At 34.2% G+C, this 12611-nt stretch overlaps 1 protein-coding gene across 4 annotated transcripts in view; it reads right to left on the bottom strand.

The window, feature by feature from the left end:
• Nucleotides 1-12611, bottom strand: part of fnbp1l (formin binding protein 1-like) — a 100365-nt gene that overhangs the window by 4933 nt on the left and 82821 nt on the right. For 2 of the 4 annotated variants that reach the window (XM_087263163.1, XM_087263162.1), the window contains exons 9-14: nucleotides 10313-10516; nucleotides 9771-9923; nucleotides 6387-6496; nucleotides 5381-5513; nucleotides 4360-4454; nucleotides 2462-2604 (exon numbers count right to left, since the gene is read on the bottom strand). In XM_087263163.1, coding sequence (XP_087119289.1) covers nucleotides 2462-2604; nucleotides 4360-4454; nucleotides 5381-5513; nucleotides 6387-6496; nucleotides 9771-9923; nucleotides 10313-10516 — 838 coding nt within the window. 4 annotated transcript variants of the gene reach the window in all.

Raw genomic sequence — 12611 nt, 5'->3', positions numbered from 1 at the left:
TTATTATTATTGCTACAAAACACACTTCAAATATATATATTTTAAATAATGACAATAAATAAATACTTTGAGAGTGGTTAAAACAGAATATGACATATTTAACAGCAGAAATTAAATCAAATTAATTGAATTTGAAACCATTTGCACTAAGAAATTAATAGAAAATTATTATTACAGCACTGAAATACTATTTGTAAAAATAAGTAATCTAATGTATTTTTTATTTAATGCTATGTCAGCAACCAAGCTATTTTAGTGGCAAGAACATTTCAATAATAATTATACAATTAAAATCAACAAGCAAATGAGTACAGAAATGAAGATTTTTAGCACTAATACATGATAAAAATTCTACATTTTTTCCTGCTGTCACCTTGCTAAAAAATGTCCTTGCTACGTTCTTGTGTTGCGTGATTATGATTTTTTTTTCTTTTGCTAGTTTCTTTTTCTTTTTCTCTCTCTCTTCTCCTGCTTCCATTCCTACAGTGGTTCCTATTGGCTTATGCTGCCCAGCGGTTTGCTGTCTCCCCCTCTGACGTCATCAAACTGTCTCCAATCCAGCCGCTGACATTGTGGCATAAAAGTGGTGACAGGACGCTCCCCCCGAGGCCCAGGACATTGTGCACACACAGGCTTTGAATATCACTTTTGTTAGACACACTAGGTAAGGAGCGTGCTCCACAAGCTGTACTTTTGTTTTTCTCTTATCTTAGTGTAGGTAAGGTAGTGCGTAAGACACGCGAAGATTTTTCTTTACAATATGGAGATTTTTATTTTTGGATAGTTAGGGTAGAAGTTTGGCCTATAGAATAGATTGTTTTGTTTTATTTATTTCTATTGTTTGGACGTCGCCTGCGCCTCATCTCTCAAACTCTCCCATCACAAACATTTTGTGTCCCATTTGTTGTCTGTGATTTTCAATATATTTTTGTACATATTTATTGTTCTTTTTTATATACACATTTTGCACTTATTATCACTATATTTGTAAATAAACTCAATTGAGTTCGTCATGGTATTTTGTGCCTTACTTGTTGATATTGTTTGTTTGCTTATGTGTTTCATCCAAAATTAATGTTGCTCTCATTCCTCAGTCCTTAAGAGAGTTCTTTTAATAAAAAAAAGTCTTCTAGAAACATAAAAAGCAGGACAGTGCAGTAAAATGTATTTTACTTTAAGAGGAACTGTGTGTTACAAACATACTATTTGTAAAACATGATCTCTTACTTAGATAAGCTTGAAATAATCTTTAGTGAGTTTTTTAGCTTTTTTTATTTCTGTTCTCTATGCAGATGATGTTGCCAACATAATCGTCACACTTGTGTAACCCGGATAACCTAGGTTACTAATGAAAAGTAGAAGTGATGTAAAAAAAGACAAAGAAAGCAAGGAAAATGAGCCATTTAATCATTCTGTATTAAAGTCATGGACCCTTTAAGAGTCAACGGGAGAGCGAGTGGAACTACACTGATGCACCATATTTGGTCAATAAAGGAAGTTATGATTGGAAAAGTTACAGTTGAGAAAGTTACAGTTGACATGTTACGGTTGAGAATATTAAATGATGCAGAGAGATGATCGAAAGAGAGAGATGAGACAGCAACAGAGAGAAATTCAGAGTCCCTCCACATTCAGTGAGTGGTTTCTAACTGAAATAAAGTTGTTGTGCAGAGACTACAGCATTGAAACTGTCGCTAAATTTAAGAGACTGTCATTTGACAGAGAAATTACTGTTGGATTGAAGCGGATGTGGCGGAGCAGCAAGCAGATACTGACGCGGATCTGAAGATAATTTTATTGATGAGAATACACCTTTTCACTTTGGTGAGCTAAGATTCATGTCTTTACTTTGTGTTTACATGATATTTAACATTTAAACACCACAAAGTCGACACAGAGTTCATATGAGATGCACTTAAAAAGGTTGCGAGCGCATCGCTCGAGCTACAGCTGATAATATATGGGCTAAAGCTATCCGACAAGTAGTAATTGCTGATGAGTTAATGAAATATAAAATATGATAATTGAGGATCGTTATGATCAATGTGTGTGTATATATGTCGAGAAAATGTGCATATGAAGCATGTATATATAAGATATAATGTTAAAGATGTTCTATTAATTGATGTTTGCCTTGTGTTTTGAACTGAGCAAGCTCAATATATTTCAAAAAGATCTGTTAAATGTAGACTCCAATATATGTTACCGAAAAACTAAATATCCCAATGACATTTTTGTCATCGTACATGTATATTGTGCAGCCCTATTTCAAGTCCTGGCAAAATTTTCACAATCACATTTCATAACACAGAAAACACTTTTGTTTTTGTGTTTTTTGTTTTTGTGTTTTCATTTCAACAGGTTAATTCCTTTAAATAAAAAAAAAAATATATATAAAATTGATTTATCTTTTATCGGTCATGTGAGCTGTATAGTAATTTAGTAAACATTGTTTTTGTACCATCAAAAGAGTAGAGAGCTTTGCAGTGGCCGATGGCAGGAAGTGGATCGTCATCATCAAACTCGTCATCAAATTCGTGAGGGTCCGGCTGTGGCGGAGACCGATGCTCCTGACTGTGATCATCTGTATAACTGCCTTCAGGACTGAACGAGAAGAAAACAAACGTCAGCGCTTCACAGGAGGCCTTTATGTTCATATATAGCGATGTAACGTGTGGAGGCACAGAGCATTGAAGGTGTGACTGTTTGCATGCTTTGTTAAGAACTAAACTACAACACAATGCACTGACATCATAATCCCAGTCAAAATAAATATATAAATAACACAGTAAATGTGCAGTATATACATTGCCATTAAATGTTTAAGTCTCTAATGCTCATCAATGTTGCATTTATTTGATTAAAAATAGAAACATTTTATTAAATAACTGTTTAATACACAGCACTGTGCAAAAGTCCTAAGCACTGTGCCAGCTTTGTTGGCCTAAAACCTTTGAAGAATATATAATCAATCAGTCTATTTAATAAAAACAAACAGAATATATAGGAAATATGTACAAAAATACAACACCACAAAATTTCCTCTTTAAGCAAAGGTCTGTTCAATGTGGCTTCTCTTGGGACCAAGCACTGCTTAAACTGTTTGTTTTGTTCTGACCGTCAGGATGACATTGTGTAATATCAGGCTTCTTTTAGCACTTTCCAGAGTTCTTCATTAGGTTTCGAGTGTCTTATCTTTCTTTTTCAGTCCAGGAGATCTCCTACAGCCTCTATAATATTCAGGTCTGGACCCGGTGGAGACCATTTTATGACTCCACATAAAATTTTATCTGTTTAATCAGCTGTTTTCATTCTCGAAAGCAAAATTAAGAGCAATTAGTGAATCATTATAACACTGAAAATATTAAATAAAATGCTAAAATGAAAACTATAACCACTGAAGTCCTTTCCAGAAGAAATGGCATAATGGATTAAAACCCAACAATACTTTTAGCATTCACAATTCCATCAGTTCAGACAATATTGCAAACAACACTGGTGGAAATTTAGCTCAAAGCAGGACAAACAGCCTCTCTCCAACACTGCCTTTCACATGTCTTAAACAATTAAGCCAAAATAATCAAAACTCAAATTTAACCCAACACCTACACTACACATCAACATAAAGAATTGAAAGAAATGTATTTACCCTATATATCTCAATTTTAAAAACAATTGAGAAAACAATTTACACTAATGACTATACCATTATATCATCAGTCAAACAACAGATTTAATGTTGGCCTAAAACTTTTGCACAGTACTGTATTTAAAAATGTAGTTTTTTCCTGTGATGGCAAAGCTGAATATGACTGTAGCCTCCAGTAACACCGTCACATTCTCATTCATAAATCATTGTAATATGATAACTTAGTGCTCAAGAAACATTTCTTATTTAAAAAGCTACAAACAGATCAACAGCCTTATATTTAACAATTGTATGAGAAAAAAATGGAAAGAATAGCATTTATTTCAAACTAAAATGTTTTTTACCATCATTATCTGTATATTTTATGGTCAATTTAATGTGAACATGCTTAAATGATTAATTTCTATTAATTATTTAAATTATTATGAATTAAGAGTTTATGATTGATTGTGGATGTTTCACGGGATTATTTAAAACACAAAAGGACCTCAGTGTAATTGAATTCAACTATATCCAAATGACATGCCTAGACTAAACCATGAGCCCTGACTTAATGTGATTTTGATCAAACCATCCAAACAGCAAGAATAGCTCAAACACTCTGCTGCACATGGATTTACAACAATTCAGTAACTCCTAAAAGGAATGAGTGTGTGTTAGACAGGCCATCTGTGTTGAGAATGCAGATAATGTAGTGAGGAAACCCAGACCTCTCTCTTCCGTGCGGAGCGTGATGGTTTACATCTGCACTGGACCGCCGCTCACTTCGAGATCCATGCTTTCCTTCCACCTCTGCTAACCAGCTCTGTGATCGAGAAAGACAAACCAACAGTGAAACAACTATTGTGTGCAACAAATCACAAACCTAAAGTCCACTTTTTTCCACATGGCCATGACATTTCAAATTATGGGCTGCTTTGAGGTTTAGGAAACCAGGCAGTGTAACAGAAAAACAATTTGGATTTGTGACTTGCTTTTGTATCTGAAATTAAGATAAAGTTAGACTTGGTGTTTTAAAGTGACATTAGAATCACAAACAAATCTGTGGCCAAAGCTTTTTTTGTTTTCAGTGCGTTCAGTGTTCCTCTAGATTATTTTCTCTCTGTACTTAATAGAGTACAGTAATATTCAATATGTTTGCAAAACTGCAACAGGAAGTTTAGTATTAGTGTTGGGTAAAATTAACTTTAAAAGTAATCTTAAACTTATCTTAAACAGTCTTCAACTTATCTTTAATACAAAAACAACTAAAACTAACATAAAATGTATTTTTCTCATTACTTTTCCTTAAAAAGTAACCAAGTAACACGTTTTGTTACCAAAAAAAAAAAAACACTGACTTTTTAAGAGAGGATGTAATACACGACTTTAAAGTAACTTTATCCAACACTGTTGTTCACATTATCCATGGTCTGCTTAAAGTTCTAATTTGTTAAATCTATTAATTTGCTCATAATATTCAACCGATGAATAGTTTTTATAACACTTAACTAACTGATTACATTTTAACAAAAGTTACTCACTCAAAGCAGCATTGATTAAAGGAATAAGGTGGATAAAAACACAAATTTTCTTGCTACAGACTCTGTATTATGACTCTTCCTCCACTAGGTGGCGCTGCAACACAGCGTCTTTCAGCTGTTTCATGTCAGATTTATCCAGATGTACATTTGCGGAGGCCGCGTTTCCTTTAGAGACCTCAACAATAAGTCATTCCTCTGGGAAGGTTACCTCATTTTTATGGATCTCGGAGCGGAGTTTCTCCATGTTGCATATGGTCTCTGATATCTTGGGCTGGAGACTTCCAGGATCTCCCATCTGGGGATTCTTCTCATAGACATCTTTCATTTTGTTGAGAGCATCTCTGGAATAAAGACAAATGGAATATTGAGATATTATTCTTCTCCCACTAATTTAAAAACGTTAAGTTATGTTGCTTTAGCATGCAAGGCAACATATACCTAAAAAAATAAACACAATATTTAAAATAAGAACACTAAATACACTAAATAATAAACTAAATGATTTATTAAATATTTAAATAAATTGTTAATAATAATAATAAATCCTTACATTTATACAGCAATTTTATGGACACTTAAAACTCTTTACTCATTGGTGGGAATCTCCTCATCCATAATTCTCTGGCATCTGATTGGTTAAAACTCCTACTCCTAAAACTAATAATATTACTACTACTACTACTACTAGTAATAATAATAATAATAATAATAATAATAATAATAACAACAACAATAATAACAACAACAACAACAATAATATTATTAATAATATAATAATAATAATGGACAACAACGACAATGCCGAAAAAACAACAAACTATAAATAAATACTATTTTGATTTGTTAATATCTAAAATTAAGCAAGTAAATTTATAAAACAATTACTGAAAATGTTTAATTTATTTTTACTTTAAAAATATTACAATTATAATAAACAATGTAATTTTATCATCAAAATAATTTATAGTATTATAAAAAATTATAAAAGTATAATAAAAATGTATTGTACAATTGAACAAGCAAATAATGCATAAATTAGTTAATATAAAATATTTTTAAAAGACATCTTGTATTAGATAATACCAAATTGAATAAATTAAAAAATGAATGCGTTTTCCTGTATTGATGGTTAGTAGCATACAGAATACAATTACAGAGATAGCAAATCTGAACAAAAACACTATGCTACATAATAAAATGTCTTCATTGTCTACCTTTGGTCCTGTTCCTTCTGCAGTTCTTTATTCAGCTCATCGATCCGCTGTTGTAGTTTTTTGCGTCTCTGTTCAGGGGGAAGGTGGCTGAGATCCTCTAGTGTTGGCGCCTGTACAAACACAGGTTATTGGTTGGAGGCAAAGATGCACTGACAAACATCCCGGCACAGTCTGAGCACACATGATATAAACAGTCACTCTTAAGAGAGATGTCCTTCCTACAGTTTAACGCTGAGCCCTTATGTTTGCATACATTCCAATTCTGGAATTCAGACGATAGTTTATAAACTTTAAGCCGCACTGTAAGAAAGACATCTTGAAGCTGAACGACAAGAGGAGTAAAGGGGTTTTATGGCTGAATACTACAACTAAACACACAAAGTCTATTCTCAAACCTTATATCTAGAGTACAGCAATCCAAAACACACTACACTTACCAGCTTTAAAGACCACTGAGAGGTTAAGGTTAGGTCACGCCAATTCAGCAAGAACAAAGACAACAAATCGCTCATCAACACCAGTCAAGTGAATGCCTTTTGGCTGATGATTTTAGCCACAGAATGGCAGGCCTACGCTGAAACTTGACTTATTGTAGTTTTAGCTCAGATCATGAGAGTATATAATAACATAGACAAAGTAAGGCAATAAAGTAGAAGCTAAAAGAGGAACAGGTAATACCGTGGCATTTGGTTTTACAGAAGTAAACCTTAACATGGTTTTCAAATCAGTGATGGATAGTTCACCCAAAACTTTGTAGTAGCCATTAACTTCCATAGTATTCTGCTAATATTGGTGTAAATGGCTAATAGTTTGTAACATTCTCCAATAAAAGCATTTTTTGTGTTCAACAAAAAAAAAACAAAAGGTTTAAAAAAACATTGGGAAAAAAAGTCAATTTGACGTTTTGGGTGAACTGTCCTTATGAACTATTAGTAAAAGAATGATCCATTATTATGGCATTTGTCAAAGTTAGAGCTTTAAACACAACACATGATTTAATAAATATATCCATACAACATGCTTCTAGCAACTTGACAAATCTGCAAACATTCAGTGGGTCTAAATTAAGAAAATGTTGAGGAAACTTGTAAGATTTCAGATTGTTAATAGTCAAAAAACACCTCACCAAACTCAACATGAATGTCCTTTTTCCCTCTGTTGTTTAGAAAAGTCTCTTTGGATATAACTGAAATTACTTTTTTCTACAAAGAGATTTACAGCTGGATCTTAAACATTTCTGGTAAACAAAATTGGTTTGGCTTTTATCCAAAACACTTTGTTCAGTATTCAAAAGGTCTTCAAAGAGGAATTATTCAAAACAGTGAATCTCCCAGACTAAACTCAATGTATATCCAGACAATGTTTGTAAATGAATTACCGCATCTCCATTCTCAAGTGTGTTTAAAGGGAGAGTTCACCCAAAATCTGCAATTGATTTACTCACACTCAATGCATATAGGTGACTTTTTTTTCTTCAGCAGAACATTAAAGAAGATTTATAGCTTAAACGGTGGTTCTTGGAGGTTCATAAACTGCAAGTCAATGTTTACTGGTAGATTGAGAGTAAAAAAAACATAACTATGCAAAAGAAAGATAATACCAGTGGCTCCAGATGATACATTGAGGTCTAGTGCCTGTGTAAGAAACTATAAATAATTTACAACATTATTACCTTTCACAAACACCTTAAGCAAAAAAAACCCTTTTTTTTTGGATTCTCAAAGTGCCGGTTATCATTGACTTGAATTTTCAGAATCACCAAGGACTTTTATTGCTCTACCGAAAATAATCGCCCACAATATTAGGAAGTAAATTAACAGTAAATCTGCAGTTTTGGATGAAATATTTTGTTACGGTGCATTCACAATGACAGTGATTTCAAGTGTCAAAGTAACTAAAAGTCATTTATTTTACAATGAGAGAAACAAGCACAATCCATATCAGTTGAGTAGACCTGTCACAATAAGGATTTTTTGTCGTGCGATATACACTCACCAGCCACTTTATTAGGTACACCTAACTAGTACAGGGTTGGTCCACCTTTTGCCTTTAGAACTGCCTTAATCCTTTGTGGCATAATTCAACAAGGTACTGGAAATGTTCTTCAGACTTTTTGGTCCATATTGACATGATAGCATCATGCAGTTGCTGCAGATTTGTCGGCTGCACATCCATGATGCAAATCTCCCGTTCCACCACATCCCAAAGGTTCTCTATCGGATTGAGATCTGGTGATTGTGGAGGCCATTTGAGTACAGTGAACTCATTGTCATGTTCAAGAAACCAGTCTGAGATGATTCATGCTTTATGTCATGGCGCATTATCCCGCATACCTTGGCTGTAACGAGTTATTTGAGTTATTGTTGCCTTTTTATCAGCTCAAATCAGTCTGGCCATTCCTCTCTGACCTCTGGCATCAACAAGGCATTTGCGCCCACAGAACTGCCGCTCACTGGATATTTTCTCTTTTTCAGACCATTCTCTGTAAACCCTAGAGATGGTAGTGCGTGAAAATCCCAGTAGATCCGCAGTTTCTGAAACACTTAGACCAGCCCGTCTAGTATCAACAACCGTGCCACATTTAAAGTCACCTAAATCACCTTTCTTACACTCTTCTGATGCTTGGTTTGAACTGCAGCAGATCATCTTGACCATGTCTAAATGCCTAAATACATGGAGTTGCTTTATATAACAGCATAATGATGCAAATAGCCACAAACACTTTAAAATACATATCATTATTAAGGTTATTTAGATTCCATAATTTGATGTTGAAAAGGTAAATGTCCTATTACATATACACTATCATTTTTCCTATAAGGTAAATGACCAAGTGTAAACTTTGCCACCGTTTAGGTAGAACAAAAATGTAATTGTAGAATGGTTTTAAATTGATTTGTTATCTCCATGATTAGTCGATATATTGATTGTTGTGACAGGCCTAGTTGAGAGATGAGGCATTAAAGCAAAAAAGCAACTCCGATGCAAACTTGTGCATTTGATTTTTCAGTACCAATGATTAAAATCACTGTCAGTGTGAAAAAAGATATAGAAATACATGTAGAAACACAAAGGACAAAAACAAACCAAAGAAAAAAAACAACAAAAAAAAAAACACACACCCACCCAAAACTTCCCTCCACCATGTTCTGCTGCTTTATGCAACAAATCAAACCTTCATTTTAAACCCAGAGTTAAAACCAGGGGCACAGCTCTTTGGACCCAGATAAAGCTATATCCCTTCACACACATCAGGATCAAGATTTACTGCTTTCCTTACAAGCAGGAATTAGCTAAACCATGGGTGAGAGAAACTGGCCCAAGCGTTAGCATAAGCTAATGTCGAAATCACAGCAAACCCACACATGCCAGGCCGACTCTTACCCCTCTTCTCACAGCTCGGAAGGTCGTGATCTTAGATTTTGCATTTCTCATTTCAGATAGATGGTTAGCTTTCCGCTCTGAAGGAAATTTAGGAGTCTGGAAATGGCTAGAGGGAAAACTTGGGCGGGAAGGAGGTGGGATGGATGGGGGAAGCTGTGACAACAAGGATTTATGGTGAACTAATAAACAAATAAATGGACATGCTAAACTTTGATCGCTCAACTAGCTGCTTAGATGATTCTAGTCTAGCTAGCTTAAATTTCATTACATCGTTTAAATGAAGGGTTTAAAAACAAAAACTACTTTCTAGGGAAGGATAAACAGGAACTTATGCTATTTAAAACAAAACAAAAAAAACATGAAAATGACAAAGTTTGTAGGTACTAACAGCACAGGTCTGAAAGCAGAAGTTAAAGTTCTACCTAGACAGACTGGTGGTCATGTGGGCTTTTAATGCATCACCTATTCTAAACAAATGAGCCTTAAAATGGAACAGAAGTCAATAAAGAACAATACATTTATTTTTTTGTTTTTAAACTCACCTTGGGTTTCTTTCCAAAGAGCCAGAGTTTGTTTTTGGTCCTGCTGATTGCGTGTTTGGGGTCTGGTTTGCCTCCCTCTGTTTTGGGGGTCCCAATGGTGCTGTCTGACCCTGTTCGCTGGATGTTCTGACTGAAGTCTTCAAAAGGGAAATCACCAGGGGGTTCAAAACCTGACTTGAATGACTCCACTACAATCCCAGAATCCTGTTGAAAGACAATAGTATGCTTGATCATATTTAGTTTCAAAAGTTTGGGGTTACTAAGTTTTTTCAAAATAAATAGTATTATAGTTTCACAAGGAAGCATCAAATTGACCTCAAGTAACAGTAAAGACATTCATGATGTTAGGAATGACTTAAATTTCTAGTAAATGTTCTTATTTCAAACTGTTTGTGTTAATCAAAAAATACAGGAGAAAAATGTCAAGATATTTGGGCAATTATTTTATCATTTACATTTAAATAATTCAAACAAAATGTTTAGTTTTTTAATTGCAATAAAATATTTCATAATATTTCTGTTGCTAGCATCTTTTTGCTCATATAAAAGCAGCTGTGGGAAGCATAAAAGATGTGTTTCAGAATTCGGATCTCTTTACGCTAAGCTATTTTCTTTGTTTTATTTTATTTAAAAAAAAAATAATTTTTTTCAAACAGAGCTATTCATGTTATTTAGTAAAATGATTTTATACTGCATAAAAAATAAGTATTGCAATGTCAGCCTTTTCCAAGATCACACAGGCCTAATTGTAAGAACCATAGTGTTGGTAAACTTTTAAAGGCGGCACAAGACAGGATGGTTAACTGGTCTGGGATGACTGTGTTTGTCTAGGGTGTGGAACCATTACAAAAGTGCTCTGGCTTCATGTCACCCGTTTAACAGCCTCTAAGCGGCTCTCTTGACCTCAGCATTCAAACAGAGGGCATTAGGAAATCTCAGTACAACGTAAGCAAGCTCGTAAATAAAAGCGTGAACAGAATCAGGTCATAATCAGAGCCAGCTGGTTTAACATCAGGCAGGGCAAGCATTGACCAATTTAGTCAAAAGTGAAAGTGAGGTGATTTAAGAAAGCAATAACATCTTTAAGCTGCCATCTATAAATTAAAGCAATTGTTATCAATGAAACAACACAGCACAATTCCTATTCACCTTACTCTCCACAAACGAGCAGGTGCAGCCATTTGAATCTTTTTGGCTTGATACTTTCGATCCCATTCACTTCCATTCACTTTCAGACATTAAAAACAGCTTGTTTTGTTTTCCCTGTATAATCCTGAAAACACTTGTTTGTAGAGTTAGCAGTTTGACCATTTTCTGCGGTTCATTAATCATGGTCATTTCTCCCATAGGCAACTAAATCGGAAGTTCTAAACCAATAGCAACAATCCGGGGGCAAAGTCCAAAGCGCAGGGGGCAAAAGCATTAAAGGTTGGTCTGAATCCACTTTTGCTATTTTAAGGAAAGAAAATGAATCTATGCTGTTTTTCTGCCTTTCTAAAGCACATAAAGCTACTATCGCAATAAAATCAATGTTAGCCATTTAGCAATGAAGCTAGAGTCACCGGGCAGACAGAAGCCCTGCCCATGACACGAATCAGTGTCTATTGTGAAGTAAAAAGTAAATTTGATGCGCGAATAAAGTGAATTTGACGTCTGAAAAAAACTCAAAATGTTAATGAGTTTATTTACACACTAGTGCGATTTATCCGTGCGTGCAGCATCTGGTGTAAACATCATTAGAATGAATAATACTTGAAGAGCATTTATTAATAATCATAGTTCAACTATTGCTAATGTATTATTAAAACCCTAGCTTCAGCTTGTTAACAGTTCATTATTTATTTCAATCATCATTTATTTTAATTAATGTTAACACAAATATAATAAATACTGAAATAAATATTGTAATTCATGCATTGCTTATTGTATGTTCATGTTAGTAAATACATAAAAAAAAACGATCCATTAGTTAAATCTCAAAGTGTTTAATAACTTTCAAAACTTTTTTTTTTTTTTAGAAAAATGTCTAAATATGTTCAAAGAGAAAGCAGATTTATAATATAGTATGCTGCTTCACAATATTTCTGTTATTATTGTTTTTATTTAAATCAATGCAGCCTGGAGGAGCATGAGACCTTTTCAAAAACATCCAAAACATTGCACTGACCCCAAACAGAATGAGAAAGAGAGAGGGAGACCAAAACAGAGCAAAATAAAAAAGTAATCAGTGGTTGTGGCGCCACACTCGACCTTTTCATAAGCATCAATGCTGGCGACAACACTAAGAAAACGAGCCACT

Source organism: Danio rerio, chromosome 8 (assembly GCF_052040795.2).
Source record: "Danio rerio strain M-AB ecotype USA chromosome 8, GRCz13ab, whole genome shotgun sequence".
Lineage (NCBI taxonomy): Eukaryota > Metazoa > Chordata > Actinopteri > Cypriniformes > Danionidae > Danio > Danio rerio.
The sequence above is the reverse complement of the archived record's forward strand: the minus strand, read 5'-3'. Positions and strand labels throughout refer to the sequence as shown.